The sequence below is a fragment of the Dipodomys merriami genome, unplaced genomic scaffold (genome assembly GCF_024711535.1).
Source record: "Dipodomys merriami isolate MVZ:Mamm:240054 unplaced genomic scaffold, mDipMer1.0.p SCAF_25, whole genome shotgun sequence".
Lineage (NCBI taxonomy): Eukaryota > Metazoa > Chordata > Mammalia > Rodentia > Heteromyidae > Dipodomys > Dipodomys merriami.
Window position 1 is genome coordinate 25,689,046 of NW_027203937.1, and position 19,767 is coordinate 25,708,812.

The 19,767-nt window shown below is 40.3% G+C and overlaps 1 protein-coding gene across 2 annotated transcripts in view; it reads left to right on the plus strand.

Moving 5' to 3' along the window:
• Nucleotides 1-1,004: 1,004 nt before the first annotated feature.
• Usp47 (ubiquitin specific peptidase 47) overlaps nt 1,005-19,767 on the plus strand; it is a 96,182-nt gene continuing 77,419 nt past the window's right edge. The window contains exon 1 of one of the 2 annotated variants that reach the window (XM_070035323.1): nt 1,005-1,222. In XM_070035323.1, coding sequence (XP_069891424.1) covers nt 1,184-1,222 — 39 coding nt within the window. In that variant the 5' untranslated portion in view covers nt 1,005-1,183. The remainder of the gene's footprint in view (nt 1,223-19,767) is intronic. The other variant, XM_070035321.1, reaches the window with a different exon arrangement.

Genomic DNA, 19,767 nt, shown 5'->3' on the forward strand with positions numbered 1-19,767 from the left:
TATCTCAGCATGCCGTAAATGACTGTATTCATGGAAGTCTTCACTAAAGACACCCCATGGAGTTTTCTCCAAGGAAGGACTAGGAAAAATGATTGCAAAGTTTTAGTACAACGTCCATGACCGTTTTCTTACAAGTTCTCTAGAAACTTTTTTTCAAAGAAGAGTCTAGGGTGCACCACACTGTGGACCTGCCTCAAGGCCTGGGCCTGGCTGCGGGCAGCAGGTTTCCAGGAAGGAGGTGCCCTGCTTCCCGGCGGTGGGGCGGGCGTCAGGGACCCGCAGGCCAGGTCCCCGGCAGGAGCGGGAGAGGGACACCGAGGCCCCGTGGGAAGGAGCAGGGAAGGGTGGAGCCGTGAGGAAGGAAAGGCAGGCAGACTGAGGAGCCCGAGGGGGACACACAAGAAGCCGTCCTTTCTCAGCGGGAAGGACTGTGGAGCCTGGAGCCGGGAGGTGGCCCGCGGTGCTTTCCTCACCAGACAGAGACAAAAGGCGTTGGAAGAGGGGCGCTGCTCACAGGAAGTGAGGAGAGCCGGGGAGAGGGAGTCCCACGTCGGGCTTTTCGACCGCGTTTTCCCGCTAGGCAGAGCGGGTGTGGAGCAGGAGCGGTCATGAAGGACGCTCCGGCCCGGTCCTGTCCCTGCGGGCGGCGGCAATCCCAGGATGGCAGCGGCAGCTCTCCTCCCGTGAAAAGCACTCGCACGGCCTCTCACCCAGTGCTGCACACCTCAAGGCTGAGTAAGCGGCGAGGCGACCCGGAGCGAGCGGCAACTGCCTGCGCACCTGAGGCGCGAGGCGCCCGGCTGCAGGCCCGAACGACCGAATTCTCGCGAGAGCGGCAGCCGCCATTTTTCCATTGATTGCCGCGGGCGGGGGGAGGGGCCGACGACGAAGGCGGCGGCGGCAGTGGCGGCGGCGGCGGCGGCGGCGGCGGCGGCGACGACGGCGGTGGTGGCGGCGGCGGCAGCGGCAGCGGCGGCGGCAGCAGCAGCAGCAGCAGCAGCGTCTGGAGTCGGTGTCTGCGCGCTGGGGTCTGAGGCCGGAGCTGAGGCCTCCGCGGTTGCCGGAGTGCAGGCGGCTGAGAGAATGAGTGCCGTCGCTATTTTCTCCTGAGAGAAGAGAGCCGTCGCCACCCTCCCCCTCCCCCCTCCCGGCAGGGCGGTGTGGAGCGGCCGGAGTCTGAGCGATGGTGCCCGGCGAGGAGAACCAGCTCGTCCCGAAAGAGGTGAGAGGGCCAGCGGGGGAGGCTAGGCCCGAGGCCTGCATTCGCTTGAGGCAGCGCAGGCCCCGGCGAGCGGCCGACCTCGGGCCCGGGCGGCGGCGGCGGCGGCGGCTGGGGAAGGAGGAGGCGTGGGGCTGTCGGTACGGTGGGCGCGGCGAGCAGTTAAGGGACCGGCTGGATCTGAGGGGGCCGGAGAGCCGAGACCCCCTCGCTCGGTGTGCAGGGTGGACAAATAATAAAGGAGCGGACGCGGAGGAGTGTGTGGGGGGGGTGAAGGCTGGCCTTTGAAGTCCGGATTTAACACGTCGAGCCGGAGGAGATCGTTTCAAAGAAAACATTGGGAACAGCTGCCTATGGGCACGACTGGGTGACGGTGCTGCTTCTGGGTTTGACAGTGGCGGTGTCTGGCGCCCAGGGCTTGTGAAATCTACACCCAAGGCGAGGTCTGTGGGATGCCAGAGTTAACTGTTCGAAGACTTTTTTTTTTTTTTTTTCAACTCCTGTTACTTCGTAGTGCTACTGGCCTGCGTACGTGGGGCCTACCCTAGATCGTTGGGGGGCGGAGGGGGGGGCGAGTAGTAAATGGGACTTGCGGGTCAAGTTGGGAGATCGCTGAACATGACCATATGGAGAGCTGAACTGGTTTTTATTTTACTCTTTTTGGTCGTTTGGATTGTGTATGCCGATTTGGGCAACTTCTTAAATTCTTAAAAGCCAGTGACATGAGAAGCCTTGACTCCTTGGCTTTCCTTTGAAAAAAAAAATAGTAGTAGTAGTCGTAGTAGATCAAGGGGTAGAATCCAACACTGGCCTGTGAAATTTCAACGTATTAATAGCCTCTCTTTTGCCTTTATAAATATCTCCAGCGTGTTCAAACGTATTTTTAACTGATGATCACCAGCCTAATGCTTTGGATTTTTATTTCTCATATACCTTAAATAGAAGGAAGTGTTAGGTTGAAATTCGCGCTAGGTAGGATCGTGATATTTAGGAGGAATTGTTAGAAATCCTTGATTATTTCGTCTTTAGAAGGAAATGTTAGGTTGAAATTGGGTAGAAAGTGACATTTGGGAGTGATTGTTACAAATCCTTGATTCTTTGGCCTCTTGTAATTTGGAGTCGTTTGTAGCTAGACAAATGTGTCCAAACACAGTGCCAAAGTGATTTTAGTGGAGCAATGTGTGGTACATAAAATTATTTCAACTTTAATCAGGGACAGTGATAGTTGTTTTGTCAGAAGTTTATTTTTAAGGCATTGTTATGTGCCAGTATTTATCAAGCATCACCAACTCCATGCAAAGTATATAAACAGATTATCAATTAGAACTCTTCAACGGTGAGAGCTTCCTAAACAAGGAAGAAAGGGGAAAGTAATAATACTTGCTCTAGTCAGGACCTACATACTTTATATGATATAAATAACTTACTTAAAAGGAAGGAAGTGAGAGGGGCTAAAAAAAAAGTGTACACATGTATTTCTTTCTGTAGCTTCGTATTGCTTTTTCCCATTCTTAGAAAAATCAAAGCTAATCCTTTCTTAACATTTCAACTATTAGAATGTGAGAATGTGGAATTACTTCAGTAAGAAAGTTCACAATGTACAACTTTGTAGAAATATGTCAGCTGTCTAAAAACTCATACTGCAGTGATGCTTTTACTTTGTGGAAGTTTAAAGATTAAATGCCTCTCCTCCTTCTGAGGCTTCAAGCTTACAATAACCCTTCCTTTCTCCCTTCCTCCCAACTTTTTTCCTTTTTTTTTTTTTTCTGGATTTTCTATTCCTTGTGTCTTCATTTTTTTTTTTTTTTTTTCCTGTTTCATGCCTCCTGGAAGCATGCACTGTAGGCCCTCACACCTGAAGACTGTTGAAGACTTGCTGGAGGTCCATATCTTTTTTTTGCTAGCTAGCTAGTTTTTTCTTCTTTGATGGGCTTACTCATTTTCTCATCCAAGTAGTTGCTTCCACTTCTATATTTGTTTCTGAATTACTAGAAATTGTTTCTGAAGGTTGCCAGTGATCTCTTAAATGACCAAATGCATCGACTTGTTTTTTTTCTTTTTTGCTGCTGCTTCTCTTCTTTTTCTGTTGTGCGTGCGTGCGTGCGTGCGTGCGTGCGTGCGTGTGCGTGCGTGCGTGTGCGTGTGCGTGTGCGTGTGTGTGTGTGTGTGTGTGTGTGTGTGTGTGTGTGTGTATTTTTTGTCAGTTGTGGGTCTTGAAATCTGGCCTGGGCACTGTCCCCCAGCTCTTTAGCTCAAGGTTAGCGCTCTACCACTTGAGCCACAGTGCCATTTCTGGTTTTCTGAGTGGTTTATTGGAGATAAGAGTTTCACAGACTTTCCTGCCTGGGCTGGGTTTGAACTGTGATCCTTAGAGCTCAGCCTTCTGAGTAGCTAGGATTACAGGCATAAACCATCAGCATTCCGTTGTAATTTTAATATCACTTTTACTTCCTATTTGTCATTTAAGTACTAGAATCATACTGTACAAAAACTAAGAGAAGAACATATTGATCATCTAATTACTAAACACTTCAACTTTTTCAGAGAGAATTAGGGATAGAGAGGACTAAAAGTGACTCACTGAGTATTAAATAATGGGTGCAAGGCAGATCAAGGACTAGAACTCATGTTCTCTGCTGCCATTCCTTGATTACTTTATAGATCTTTCACGTAACTTTAAGACTTTGTAGGAATAGTTTATAACTACATATGTACATGTGTATAAATGTAAATGTAGTGAAGTAAATTAAAAATTTACTATTGTAAAGGTTCATTAATAACAATATAGAATGTGTATTTTTTTTATTTTTTTGAGGATTTTTGTATGTGGTAACTTTCATTTACCAGATGTAGATCTTGATTGAGTGTTGATTAAAGTTGTTGAGATTGAGTGCATTCAGGGTAATATGGCCTTGGCTTTTCAAATAGTGGAAGAAAAAAAAATAGTAATCTGTGACTAAGAAAAATATATGAACTTAAAATTTCATTATTCAGAGAGCCCTTTTAGTATTTTCTGCCAGTTTAAACTGGCAGAGTTGACTAGTTGCTAAAGAGGCTCTATGAAGGATAAATGTGAAACTGTAATTTAGTATTCAAGGCTCAGTACAGTTGGTTCTGGCCACAACCTGCCCTTCCTCATCTTATCTCTTTTCTCATGAAACAAGTTTTAATGTAGCCAAACTGGTTTCTCTCTAACTTGATTTTCACTTCTATTTGTGCTGTCCTCTCTTCGACTTCTCTCTACCTTATTCAAAAGTTTTGTACACATTTTTTCTATAGGGCCCCCATATCTCATTTATTCCATTTTTACTTTTGGCATGACACTGTCTTAGAAGACCTCTTATATTTGAGTGGGATTCATTTGGCAGTTAGTCAGTAGTGCTCTCCAATATCTTTTATGGTTTCAAACCATAATGTACATTTTTATATTATTTGTTGTGAATTTCTTAACAGCAGAGATATATTTTGTGTTTCTTCCCTTTTTTGCCTAATTTTTTTTAATATAGTACAGATCTAGAGCAATGTTCTTCCTGGAGCAAGTATTAATAAATATTCATTGACATGGATATAAAATGGTAAGGGAACTTAGGATTTTACTGAGAATCCTCTGCTTGGAGGTTTTCCATAGCATAACTGGCAAGCTGTTTTCCTACTTTATGACTAATCTTTAATAACCTCCTTTTTTCTTTAAAGTTTGGGCATTGAGAGAAATCTAGATCTGTGTACTATATTTTGATAGTTGTCTCTGGACAACATAGACATCTTAAAAGTATTTTCCACATTGTAACATTTCTCAATGTTGAAGATGAAGGAGGGTAGCAGGAAAGCTTACTCTTGGTTTTGGAGTCTGAGCAGCCTAAATTCCTTAGTTTTCAATCTTTAGATTAGCATCTTTTTTTGGACATAATATAACATTTTTAATATTCCTCATAAATTGTACACAGAAAAGAGCAATTACTGTTTGGTGTGTTCATTGAGAACAACAAAACATTTAGCTTCACTGTTTTACTCTGCCATATGTCCTAAATTATGGCATATTGATAATATTGGCTCTGAGATTACTTGATTTTAATATCATCTGATTTTAATTGTTGCTTAGTTGTCTTATTGTTCTGTTTCCTTGTAAGGCTTTGGGACATTAACATTTATTGAATTCTCATTGTGCATCTTACTGTATTCTGCCATAGGGGGAAAAGTTAGTATGGGCAAAATTTATTCTTTTGTCCAGTGTCTCATAGCAGAACTAAGGATAACATTATCTATTTATTTATTTATTTATTTTGGTCGTGGGGCTTGAACTCTGGGCCTGGGTGCTGTCCCTCAGCTCTTCAGCTAAAGGCGAGTGTTCTACCACTTGAGCCATAGCGCCACTTCTTGCTTTTTCTATTTATGTGGTGCTGAGGAATTGAACCCAGGGCTTCATGCATGCTAGGCAAACACTCTACCACTGAGCCGTATTCCCAGCCCCAATGTATCTATTTACTAATGCTTTTAGGAGAGTATTTTTACTACCAGGAGTATATGAATGTAAAGAAATAGCAAAGAAGGAAAGAAAAGTAGGCATGCTGTAAAGCCTGTCTCAATGAGTTTTTCATGTCTTTGTCATACAAACTACTTCTTCAGTTTGGGAGTGATTTAAAACATCTACTAGCCAATTATTCCTCAATATTTACTTATATGCCAGAAGCTGTTATATGTGCTTTGTGTGTATTGAGTTGTTTCACTTTATCCTAAATGAGGGGTAGTATTGGAGAGATTCCCCAAACAGCAAACAACTTGTTTGTCACCTTGTCTGATTTATTTTTTATTTTTGTTTTTTTGTGCTGGTCCTGAGGTTTGGGTGTGTCTGAGCCTTTTTGCTCAAGGCTAGTGCTCTACCACTTGAGCCACAGCTCTACTGCTTTTTGTTTTGTTTGTTTTTTGTTTTTTTCGTGTGTTACTTGGAGATAAGAGTCTTATAGGGGCTGGGAATTTCCTTAGTGGTAGAGTGCTTGCCTACCATGCATGAAGCCCTGGGTTCAATTCCTTAGTACCACATAAACAGAAAAAGCCAGAAGTGGCGCTGTAGCTCAAATGGTAGAGTGATAGTCTTGAGCAGAGAGAGGCTCAAGGACAGTGCCCAGGCCCCGAGTTCAAGCTCCAGGACTGGCCAAAAAAAAAAAAAAAAAAAAAGAGTCTCACAGATTCTCCTGCCAGGGCTTACTTCAAAATATCATCCCCAGATCTCAGCCTCTGAATTAGCTAGGATTACAGACATGCACCTCCTTAGAGGCAACTGCATTAAAAAAAATATATTTTATTGTAAAGATGCTGTACAGTGGGGTTACAGTTACATGAGTAAGGCAGTGAGTACATTTCTTATCCAGCATTGTTACCCCTTCTCTAGTTGTTTTTCCTGCAACTGCATATTTGGTAGTGTTCCTTGATTTTTCATTTCAGGCCCCAGTTGCACAGAGACCTACTTACCTATCTGCCAAATTCCCTCATTATTGTCATATTGTAAGTTGTTTGGAGAAATCAATATCTCAGAGGTTTTTAAAATCATCCACTGTTTACTATTTACAAATGATCCTGAATACTATGATTATTTTCCTCTACTATGTAAGTTTTCTCTGAGTTTTTTTTTTTTTTTTAAATTTTTGCATCTCGGAGGGCGGGGGGAGGATGGGAAGGGATGAGAAGAGGAAACAAGGTAGGAGGCTACAATGCTTGATAAGAAATGTACTCATTGGGCTGGGAAGGTGGCTCAGTGGTAGAGTGCTTGCCTTGCATGCCTGAGGCCCTGGGTTCGATTCCTCAGCACCACATAAGCAAAAAGAAAAAAGCCGGAAGTGGCGCTGTGGCTCAAGTGGTAGAGCGCTAGCCTTGAGCTGAAGAGCTGAGGGACAGTGCCCAGGCCCAGAGTTCAAGCCCCACGACCAGACCCCCCCCCCAAAAAAAAGAAATGTACTCATTATCTTGCCCATGTAATTGTAACCCCTCTGTACAGTATTTTCACAATAAAAGAAAAAAAAAAACTTTGGTGGGGGGGAGGATTAGGTGGGGGGGGGAATTTGCATCTCTTAGTTTTGTATATAGTATTTGTTAATTTAGCTCAGTGGTTCTCAGCTGTGGGGAGAGCTATAGTCTTGCCCTCCCTCCCCTTTTCCTCCCAGGACTTTTGACAGTAACAGCAGAGAAGAAGGAGGGGAAGGGTATGTGTGTTACTAACACCCAGGGGGTATAAATAAGTTAGATATCTTTTTTTCTTTGGTCATAGTGCTTGAACTCTGGGCCTGAGAACTGTCTCTCAGCTATTCAGCTGGCACTCTACCACTTGAGCCACAGCACTACTTCCAGCTTTTTCTGCTTATGTGGTGCTGAGGAATTGAACCCAGGGCCTCATACATGTGAAGCAAGCACTCTACTACTGAGCCACCTTCCCAGCCTTAGATTCATTTTGAGGACCAGTTTTAATAGTTTTTTTCATTAAGGGATACAAATTTTTTTTTCTTTTAAAGACTGTGCAAATCTGAAAACTCTTGTTTTTCCTCTCTTGTTTTAGAGGTAGTTTGGGCCCGGTAGAGAATTCTCAAAATAATTTTTTCTCAGGTGCGTGCGCACGCGCGTGTGCGCGTGTGTGTGTGTGTGGTGTGTGTGTGTGTGTGTGTGTGTGTGTGTGTGTGTGAAAGAAAGAGTGTGTCGTGGGTCTTGAACTCTGGGCCTTGGTACTGTCTTTGCACTCTTCAGCTCAAGGTGGAATGCTCTACCTGGGCTGGCTTTGAACTGGGATCCTCAGATCTCAGCATCCTGAATAGCTAGGATTACAGGCATGAACCACTGTTGGCCAGCTGAGGTCTGCTTTTTCTATGTTGTGCTGCATTTAAGGTAGTCAGTTCAGTATGTAATTTTTCTTGTTAGCTCTGGAAACTTTTCTTAAATAATTTAAACTTGATATTATATATTACTCTAGTATTTAAGAATGTTCTAAGGAATCTTGCCTCTTGTTTTTATTTCCTCCTCTTTTACAAAAAGTAGTCACAACCTTTTTCTATCTTGTGTCTCAATTTTGTAATTTTTAAACTAGATTACAGAGGAGAAGTTGAATATTTCCAAAATAGTAGAGCACCATGATAGCTCAAGTTCAAAAGAAAAGATTATATTGAAAATAGGTTGTAAAAAAATACAGCATTAAGTATCTATTTAAGTAGATAAATAATTTTTTTAAGTAAAGTACTATATGATATCTCCTATTAACAAAAATGTATTAGTATTGAGGACATTAGGTAACACTTCTAGATGTCATGATGTGCAAAGACACATTCTTAGACATGTTCTTTGGCAATGTGAGGTTTAAACTCAGGGCCTGGTGCTTGCTAGTGAAGCATTTTACCACTTGAGCCATGCCTTCTAGCCCGAGGCATATTCCTTTTTTTATGAAGTTTATTACACAGAATTTTCAAGTATTCTCTAGGTATTTCTGGCTTAAAGTATAATATAGAGACATTCTGTATTGAAAACAATTTTTGGTAAAATTATTGTGATTGACAAATGATCCTTCTCATCAAAATTCCTAAAGAGCATCCTAGTTCCTATTGGAGTAGTGTTAAGAAGCAATGGAAAGTCCTATCCAACCAAAATCTAGCCCTTTTGCTTCCTACACAAAAGCTTTTCTGATTCTTATCATTCAGCCCAATTGCATTTTCCTAACCCTGAAGTTCCATAGTACTGTATTTTGGCATTTGAAAGGCTCTGCCCCAATATTTACCATTGTTTTAATGCTTTTGTTAACATTAGAAGCTCCGTCAGGACACCATAGCTAGAGAACTTGGATTCAAATACCTATTAGATAACCTTGGGCAAGATACTTAATCTCCCAGTACCTTAGTTAAATAAAAGTAAACTACCTCATATTTTACTTGTTCAAAGTTGTAGTTCTGACTACAACTTGTCAGCAGTGTATAGTAATGTCCATGGCACTAATCCTAAGTGAGCTTTAGATCTGATAGGTTCTCTTGCATGGTCATTGAGACCTATATTTATTGCTTCAATTGAGAGCTGTAGCATATTAAAAATAAGAAATTGCTTATGTTAATGAAGGCCTGAGAATAATTAGTCTATTAAACTTAGAAAGCTGTCAAAAATAATTCACTAGATTAAAAAATGCTTATTTGTAAGGATTCAGTGTGAAATGTTAAAGTAGAATCCATGTTAAGAACAATTAGTTTCTAATCTCTGGACTAGAATCATTTACATGAATAGAAAAGACGGTCCCTTCTCAGTTGACTTATTGATTGTTTTAGATTTGATGATATATAATAACTAGCTGCTAAAAGACCTGCAGTCTGTCAAATAGTAGGGCACTGTGTTTATGTTAAATACATTAGTGGCTTTAGAATCAAGTAAAATAAGAGTTAAGTGACGTGATTAAGAGAAAGGTCTAGAATTTAAATCTTTCTAAATACAGAGAATCTAATACCTTTGGTAAGATGATAGGTTTATCTTTAGAAAAACCATGAACCTCTATATTAGTCTGCTACTATTACTCTGACCCAAGGTAACTGACATAAACAAAAGGAGGGGAAAGATTTTTAGCTTTTAGATTCTGGTTTAGCTCTTAGACTCTTGGACATTATTGTTTGGCCCTTTTGCTTTGGGCAATTGCAGGAAATGAAGGGAGAACAAGGAACCATGGACAAGATAGACCCTTCAAGGGTATACCCCATTTATTCAATTCCTTCAATGAAGCTTTGCCCCAGTTTTCACTACCTTCCAATACCGTTGTTGAGGTCAGAGCTTTCATGTTCCAGTTAACGCTGACCAGTGCTGCATTGGGGATTGACCCTTCCAACACAAAAGCCTCAGGCTAGAAGGCATGGCTCAAGTGGTAGAATGCTTTACTAGCAAGTACCAGGCCCTGAGTTTAAACCTCACACTGCCAAAGAACATGTCCAAGAATATGCCTTTGCACATCATGACATCTAGAAGTGTTACCTAATGTCCTCAATACTAATACATTTTTGTTAATAGGAGATATCATATAGTACTTTACTTAAAAAATATATTTATCTACTTAAATATATACTTAATGCTGTATTTTTTTAATTCTATGTCCAAACTGTTAACAAAATCTCAACTGTAACAAAATTTCCAATAACCAAAGCAGTGTAGTTTGATTATAGATATTTTTAAGCATTTTATTGTAAAGATGGTGTACAGAGGGGTTACAGTTACATGAGTGAGGCAATGAGTACATTACTTGTTGGTCATTGTTACCCCTTCCCTTCCTTGTTGTTGTCACACTACCCCTTCCCTCCCCTACCTTCCACACTCCTACCTACCGCACTCCATCCGTCCCCCCAACCCCCCACCTCTGAAGTTGTAAAGTTCATTTCCAATATACTGTCCTGTGGGTATCCTTGTTGCAGTGGGTCATCCTGTGTCCTTATTTCAGGATTTTGTTATTCCCCGTCCCCTCCTCAGATTAGACATATGTATCTACAAAATGCAGAGTACCAAAATCAAGTACAGTTCTTGTTTCAAATTACACCTTAAATACACTTTAATTTATAGTGCACATTTCCATAATTTCTGAGGTAATAGTTACCAAGAACCAGAATTCAAAGATGAGGGACAGCACAGACATGTGATAAGACAAATATATTGTATGGAAATAAAATGGAGCCATTGATGAGGGAACAGCTTTATTGAGGGGAATTTGAGAATGTAACATTGAAACTAGACCACAAAGGATAATATGACTTGTATATAAGAGCTTTTAAGGCATAGCAGTTTAATTATGTAAGTTTGTAATGCATTTTAGAAAGTTACAAAAAAAAGTTGTATAAGTGCCTGGAGTATAATCAGTGTAGGTGCATAATTCTGACAAGTTGTGTATAAAAAAATCCAGAAGCTTTATATATGCTTAGAGTTTAGATTTTTATTGTGGAGACATTAGGGAACAAGAACAAGTTTTGGAATTTTTCTCCAGAAAAAGTTAACCGCTTTTTGTATATATATTTTTTTTTCTGGCCATTTTTGGGGTTTGAATTCAGGGCTTGGATACTCTACCACTTGAGCCACAGCTCTGGCCGTTTCTGGCTTTTTCTGTTTATGTGATACTGAGGAATTGAACCCAGGGCTTCATTCATGCTAGGCAAGCACTCTACCACTAAGCCACATTCCCAGCTCTTGTATAATTTTAATAAAGTTTAATTACTAAATTTGTTTACAGAAATTTTTTTTACATGTTTACATACAAATGAAAACGAATGGCATAGAACACTTGCTGATATTACTTTCTTTCACCTTCTACCCTTCTCCCCCCCTCCCCCCCCATGCCTGGTCAGTCATGGGACCTGAACTCTGGGCCTGGGCATTGTCCTTCAGCTCTTCCACTCATGGCTAGTGTCCTACCACTTGAGCCACAGCACCACTTCTGGCTTTTTCTGCTTATGTGGTACTGAGGAGGAAGCAAACCCAGAGCCTCATGCATGCAAGGCAAGCACTCTACCACTGAGCTACCTTCCCAGCCCCCTTTTCTTTTACCTTTTAAAAAAATTGGAGTAATATAGGTATTTTTTTAAGAATGAAATGTTTCTGCCAGGCACTAGTGGCTCACATCTGTAATCCTAACTAGTTAGAAGTCTGGGGTCAGGATTGTGGTTCAGTGTGAGCCTGGGCAGAAAAATTAGAGAGATCCTTTCTCACCTGATAGCCGAGCATCATGGCACACACTCTTATCATTCTACATGGGAAGCTGAGATCAGGTTTATGGTTCCAGGACAGCCCAGTTAGAAAACTGCAAGACTTCCATCTCATTGAAAGAAGCTAGATGTATTAGCACATTTCTGCCATCCCAGCTACTACAGGAAGCCTAGGCAGATCTCAGTCCAGGCATGCACCCATGCAGGAATTAAGACCCTATCTCAAAAATTACACTTCAGAAGAAGGGCTGGAGGCATGACTTACTGATAGAGTGCCTGCATAGCAGGTGAGAGACCTTGAATTCAAAACCCAGTACCACTAAAATAAAATAGTTTCTCATCATAGTACATATTAGCACATTTTCTGCATGCTAGTTGTTTTGACAGGGTGTCCTTTGGCATTATTGCCACTTGTTTAATATGGATAACACACAGTTGGTGACTTCAAGTAGGCTAACCAAATAAGAATAGTGCCAGTAACTGCTCTGTGGGAGTATAGATTTGTTTTGAAGACCCAAACGGTTTCTCACACCTGTTCCTGGAAAGGGAGTTTGCAGGTGAGCTGTTCACTGTACTTAGAATAACTTCCAGTTTTTACTGAGAACTGTGGCAAAAGGCTTATAATGATGTGGTTTCTTAACCTTCGAGTATAGAACATATTCTTTGAGTGTGTTTTTTTTTTTTTATAGCTTTTGCTTTCTTTTAAGGGCTTTAACATTGGTCTGTTTATGAGCATTTGGCTTGATAGGAGCCCTCAGAGAACTTCATGCTTTTTCCCTTCTTCCTGGACTAGAGTGATCTGGTGTGGCAGTAGCAGCACAGTGGCAGTGATCGAAAAAACAAAAGGGAATGATTTCAGTGAGGGAATTAATGAAATATTCCTAAGGATATCACCGATGCTCTAAGTTAAATCGAGACTTTAATATTTATGAAGAGTCTTGATTAAAATCTCAGTAAGGTTGCATTAAATGTGGGATTTGCAGCCTAGTGCTGGTGGCTCACAAATGTAATCCTAGCTACTCAGGAGGCTGAGATCTGAGGAACAGAAGGCAGCTCAGGCAGGAAAGTCCATCAAAAAGCTGGAAATGGAGCTGGAGCTCAAGTAGTCGAGGACTATCCAGGAGCAAAAAAAGCACAGGGACAGTGCCCAGGCCCTGAGTTCACGCCCCTGATGGAAACATTTCAGGATTGTATAGAACAAGGTCTGATGGAAAGGAAAGGTGGCTTGAGAATAAGAAAAATCGGTGTTTTTACCTTGGCTTGGTGTTCTTTTTTTCTTTTTTACCTTTACCTTAGTGTTCTATCCCTTTTTGGCTCCCTGCCTGTCTCCTTCCCTCCTTGTGAAACAGGTGTATGACTACTTAAGTTAAAAGGTTATATATCTACACAAGCTTTGTTTGCAATGTTAGCTTTTAAACTTTGTGAAAAGGTTATACAATCAGAAAACAAAAGTTCTTTGTAGATTTTAGTCATCTGATTAAATTTTTCTTGCCCCCCAACAATAATCTTTAAAAATTTTAAGTATTGTAAATTGTAACAAACTTTATTATGTTCAAGATTTATTGTTTAAGAATTTAAGGTTATTAAATATTAATTAAATTTAAGGATATTGATATTCTCTATTAAAACATAACGTAATATATTATTTATAAAACACGTTCAAGGACATTTTTTTGTTTTGTAAGCAGAAAACAGTGTGAAGGATATACTCACTTTGAGGACTTGGAATCAGAGATAAGTGATTTCTATAGGAAATTATATCAGATCAGATCTGATGATTTCAGCAGACCCCCCCACCCCCTTCCACTTTCCTTGAGACAAGGTTTTGGTATAGCCTAAGCTGGCCAGAAACTCACTATCTAGTCTAATTGTCCTCATCATCAGCTTTCCATAGTGCCAGGTTTATAGATATGCACCACTATGCCCAGCTTAGTCTAGATCTCATAACTTTTTAGTTAATTTTTTGTCCCATAGGCCATTTCCATAGGAAACAAAGTCTTTAAATGGCTTTAAACTACCTTAGCATTTTTGAAATAGTATAGTTTCATGATTAGAGTATTTTAAGAACAATATTCTTTGTCCTGTTTTTAAATAAAATGTATAGTAACAAAATAAACTTTGAGTAATAGTAAAGAACATTCAAAACCTGTAAACAAATCAGTTGTATCATAAGCTGATTCATTTCTTTGTGTGTGTGTGTTGGTCGTGGGGCTTGAACTCTGGGCTTGGGCGCTGTCCCTGCACTCTTCAGCGCAAGGCAAGCACTCTACCGCTTGAGCCACAGCGCCACTTCCAGCTGATTCATTTCTTGTCAACAGCAGACTACTTACAGTAGAAATTTTAGCTGTAAAGAAAATATGGATATCAGGAGTTGTAAAGGATCTATTATATGGCCACTTGAGTGTAGTTCTAGTTTCCAAATTTAGATTCCTGCAGTATATTTTTAGTAGGTTACCTATGACCAGTACTAGAACACTTATTGAGAGAAGTAAATCAGAAGTGGTGAGAGTAGTTGCAAAGAAGTAAGAGTAAAAGTAATGCCATTAGAATTGTGATACCACAAATATGTCAACATTATACAGTCATCTAAAGACCTGTGGTACTTGACTGATACACAAGTGTCCTTGGGAAAGTCACTTCAGGTTTCTGAATTTCCTTTTCATTTATAAAATAAGAAACCTGATCTAATATCCAGCTTTTTAAAAACTTGTTATTATAAAAGTGATGTACGGAGGGATTACAATCATCTAAGTTAGGTAGTGAGTACATTTCCTTTGTATAGTGTCATCCCTTCCCTTGCTTGATAAGTTCCTCCCAGTCCCTTCCTCCTGTCTCCACTCACAAGTTGTGTATAGTTTACTTTCAACAGTATTCATTGAGCACCACTACTGCACTTGTTCTGCCTTTTTCCCTCTAGTTCTGAGCAACCCCCACCCTCCCAAAGACAGAAAAATAAATGAACCAAAACAAGAAACCCTTTTGTTTCCATTTCTTGGAGTTTGCTTTCAGATAAAAATATATTTATATATATATTATGTAATATATATGATTTTATATGATTAGAGGCATATAGGCATTATGCCTTTAAAGTGTTTCTCCTAAGAGTAGCCTCTTTTTTTTTTTTTAATGTCAATTGTGGGGCTTGAACTCTGGGCCTGGGTGCTCTCCATCAGCTCTTCAGCTCAAAGCAAGTGCTCTACCTCTTGAGTCACTGCGCTGCTTCCAGTTTTCTGATGATTAATTGGAGATAAGAGTCTCATGGACTTTCCTGCCTGGGGTGGATTTGAACCGTGATCCTCAGATCTCAGTCTTCTGAGTAGCTAGGATTACAGGTGTAAGCCACCAGTGCCGGGCTTAAGAGTATCCTCTTTTGGTATCACTGTGTGTAAATGTATCATTTCCCAAAGTATTTTAGATCTAACTTCTACATGGGAGAGCTTGGCTTACCTCACTTAACCTAACTTGTTCTAGGGCCATCCATTTTCCTGAAAATGACATAGTATTCTTTCTAATGGCTGTGTAAAATTTCATTGTGTGTAGGTACCATAATTTTTGGATCCACTCACCTATTGTAGGGCATCTGGACTGTTTACATCCTGGCTGTTGTGAATAGTGTGGCTCTGAACATGGATGTGCAAGTGTCTTTTCAGTATCCTGACTTGTGGTAGTCTGGATAGATGCTTAGGACTGATATGGCTGGGTTGTAGGGAAGATCTATGTTTAGTTTTTTGAGGAACCTCTAGACTGTTATCCAAAGTGGTTATACTAGTTTATAATTCCACCAACAGTGCAATAGGGTTCCTTTTCCCCACATCCCTATGACCAAGTTGGCCATTCTAACTGTGGTGAGATGGTATCTCAAAGCATTTTGATTTGCATTTCTTATGTCCAGGGATGATGAGCATTTCCTCATGTGTTGCTTACCTCTGTGTGTGTGTGTGTGTGTGTGTGTGTGTGTGTGTGTGTGTGTGTGTGTGTGTGTGTGTGTGTGTGTGTGTGTGTGTGTGTGTGTGTGTGTGTGTGTGTGTGTGTGTGTGTGTGTGTGTGATTGGTTGATTACCTTTGGGGAGGGGTTAGTTGCTTGAACTCCTTGTATATTTTGGATCTTAGACCTTTGTCTTATATATTGCTGATAAGGATTTTCTCCCAGTCTGTTGACTGTCTTTCTAGTTTAGTAACTATGTCCTTAGCTGTGCAGAAACTTTTTATTTTAATGTAATCCCACTTGTCAAGTATCTGTCCTATCAGCTGTGCTCTTGGGACTCTTTTCAAAAAGTTTCTACCTATACCTATGCATTCTAATGTTTCTCCTACTCTCTTGCAGTAATTTCAAAGTTTCAGGTCTGATGTTGAGTTCTTTGCTCCACCTTGAGTTGCTGTTAGTGCTTGGTTACAGATCCACTTTGAGTTTTCTGAATATGGATGCCCAGATTTCCCAACTCCAATTATTGAAGAGGTTATGTTTTTTTCACTGCATATCTTTGGTTCCCTTAGCAAATACCAGATAACTGTAAGTAAACAGTTTTACTTCCCAGTCTTTTAGTCTGTTCCATTGATCTTCTGGTCTATTTTTATGCCAGTACCAGACTGTTTTTGTACTATAGCTCTGTAGTAGAGTTTGAGGACTGATATTGTGATATTACCTGCATTCCCCTTTTTTTTTTTTGCCTAGAATTGCTTTGGCTATTACAGGTCTTTTGTTGTTCCATATGCATTTTTTGATTGTTTTTTCTATCTCAGTAAAAAAAAAAAAATCATTGGAATTTTGATGGGGATTGCAGTGAATTTGTATTTCATTTTTTGCAGTGTTAGAATAAATTGACTTTGCCAGAAAGCCACACAGACATCCAGGTACAAAGAACAAAGAAAAGGCTTATTGCCAGCAAACAGACTAGCAAGACCCCTTCTCACATAAAAGAAGTGAGAAATGCTGTCTATTATCTGAGGTGACCTATATAACCTACTGAGACTAGGAGGGGCTAGAAAGGGCTAGGATGTGGAGACTCTGGTGTGGATGTGAGTGCCAGGGGCTCATCATGGTGGACGAGAATTCATGGCTGCTGCCTAAGTAGTAGATAAGGGGCCCTGCAGCTGCCCAAACCTGAAGGTCACTCTAAGGGCCACTTGCTGCCTTATATGGTGGTAGCTGCCCCAGAGGAGTGCCATCTCAAGGCAAAGGGGAGTTGGAGGCTGATTATATACTGCCTATACTAAATGGGCCTAGTATTGCCTAGGAATGGAGCATGTTAAGCTATGGAAGGGGGAAGAAACATGCTAAACTATGGGAAGGAAGCTCATTGGGCTAACACACAGTATGGCCATTTTCACAGTATTAATTCTACCAATCCATGAACATGGAAAATCTTTGCATTTTCTGATGTCATTTTTAATTTCTTCAAGTTTTTTTTGTATACTTTGTACTTTTTGCCATAGAGATCTTTTGCTTCTCTGGTTAAAGTTATACCCAGGTATTTAATTTTTTTTAAACTATTACAAATGGAATTGTTTTCCTGATTTCCTTCTCTGCTTTTGTATATTGTTGGTATACAGAAAGGTTATTGATTTTTGTGGGTTAATTTTGACTTTTTTTTTTGTTGGTCGTGGGGTTTGAACTCGGCTTGGGCGCTGTCCCTGTGCACTTCAGCTCAAGGCAAGTGCTCTACTGCTTGAGGCATAGCTCCACTTTGGTTTTCTAATGGTTTATTGAAGATAAGAGTAGAAAAAATTATATGAAGTGAAGTAAGCCAGGCCCAAAGAAACATAGGTCCCATGGTTTTCCTTATTTGCAATAACTAGTATACGTCTGAGTCAAGCAGAAAAGGTCAGATAAGTTGATGTTAGGGGAATGAACCCCAAGATAAGTATTTAAATGTTTTTTTTTCTTTCATGCAATTGTTTCTAACATATTTATAAGATGATTTCTATGTTGCTTTGTATGTCCCTCCCCCACGATATAACCCCTGCTTTCACTGTATTTGATGTTGGTATAATTTGTGGAAGGGAAGGGCAAAAACAAATCATTTATTTAGGATACAGGTGGACCCATTGCAACAATGAGATGTACAAGTTGTTATGTTGAAAAATGAACTTTACAACTTTGGTGGCTGGGGGTGGGGGGGAGGATGGGAAGGGATGGGAAGGGGAAACAGAGGAGGCAACAATACTTGATAAGAAATGTACTTGTTATCTTGCCCATGTAATTGTAACTCCTCTGTATGGTATTCTCACTTGAGCCATAGCATCATTTCCCGCTTTTTCTGTTTATGTGGTGCTGAGGAATCAAACCCAGGGCCTCATGCATGCAAGGCAAGCACTCTTACTATTGAGCCACCTTCCCAGCCCCTTGGATTGTTCTTTAAAGTTGATAGTTCCTTTTCATGACTGTATCTAAACAAGTACTTAAAACACTGAAGCCCAGGATAAATCTTTGTGTATAATACTTCAGTTATGTTTTAAACTAAGAGTTACAATTTTCTAGCCCTATTCTCATTTTTATACTTAATAGATATACATTATTTTTACTGACTTTATGTTGATTCTTAGTTGTCTCCTTGTTTTGACTTTGTTTTATTGTGAATATGTACAAAAGTATAGCAGATGTGTCAGTATATATATTTGACATTCCCTTCCCCTCTCCTTTCTTCTCTCCTCTCCTCCTGGGGATAAGTGTCTCTAGCAAGAGTTTACTCTAAACTGATGTTTAGATCTCAGCCTCCTGTGTAGCTAGGATTATATGCATAAGCCACTGGTACCATGCTCACATAACCTTTCTTTTTGGCTGCTTAACTTCTTCACAGAATAGTACCTATGTTCTAAGGGCAACCATCTAAAAGAGCCTGCCTGGAAATGTATTACGTTTTTTTCAGCCTTGGAAGTCATGTTATATAATATAAGGAGTCACTAAGCCTGGCCCAAATTAAAAAGGTCTAGGATTAGACTACTACTTTTGTGACATGTTTTAGAGCCACCACAGTAATACTTGATCCAAGGAGATGAGGTTATCCTGGGGTAAAGCAATCTAGACATGACATAAATCAAATGCAAAGGCCTTGAAGGATGAGGAGTGCCTGATAATGATGGCTTAGACACAGGCTTTGTTCACTGCTATATTCTAAGCATCTAGAACAGTTTGACAACTTTTGTAGTTCAGTGCTGTTTTGTGAAAGAAAGAGTCAACATCTGTATCAATAAAATCTGGGCTGGGACGGTGGCTCTGTGGTAGAGTTTTTGCCTTGCATGCATGAGGTCCTGGGTTGGATTCCTCAGCACCACATAGGCAGAAAAAGCTGGAAGTGGCACTGTGGCTCAAGTGGTAGAGTGTTAGCCTTGAGCTGAAGAGCTGAGGGACAGTGCCCAGGTCCAGAGTTCAGGCCCTACAACCAACCAAAAAAAAAAAAAATCTTAAAAACTAGTACTAATCTTTTGATGCAGTAATGCTTTCTTTTGGGGAATTATCTTAAGGAAAATATTGTATATATAAGCAGTACAGTAGTAAAAATTTGAAGGAGCTTAAATGTCCATTAATAGCAGATTGAAGTAAGCAAATTATGGTTTGTATATAATGGAATACTTCCATTTTAAAAATAGTTGTTATGGCATAGGAAGGTGAGTATTGAGGGACAAGAAACAATTACAATAATGCTGTATAGAATGATTCTGTTTCGACAGAAATTAACACATCCTCAACATAGTAAGTATGTACACAATGGAGAAGATTCTGGTAGGATATGTATACCAAATTATTTATAATTGCTCTAGAAGTTATTTTAGAGTATCCTTTAAAACTGTGTATTGCTGTTAGAATCCTGTTTCTATTATAAAAGCAAAATTACCTTTTAACTCAATTGTTCTCTTTTTATTAAC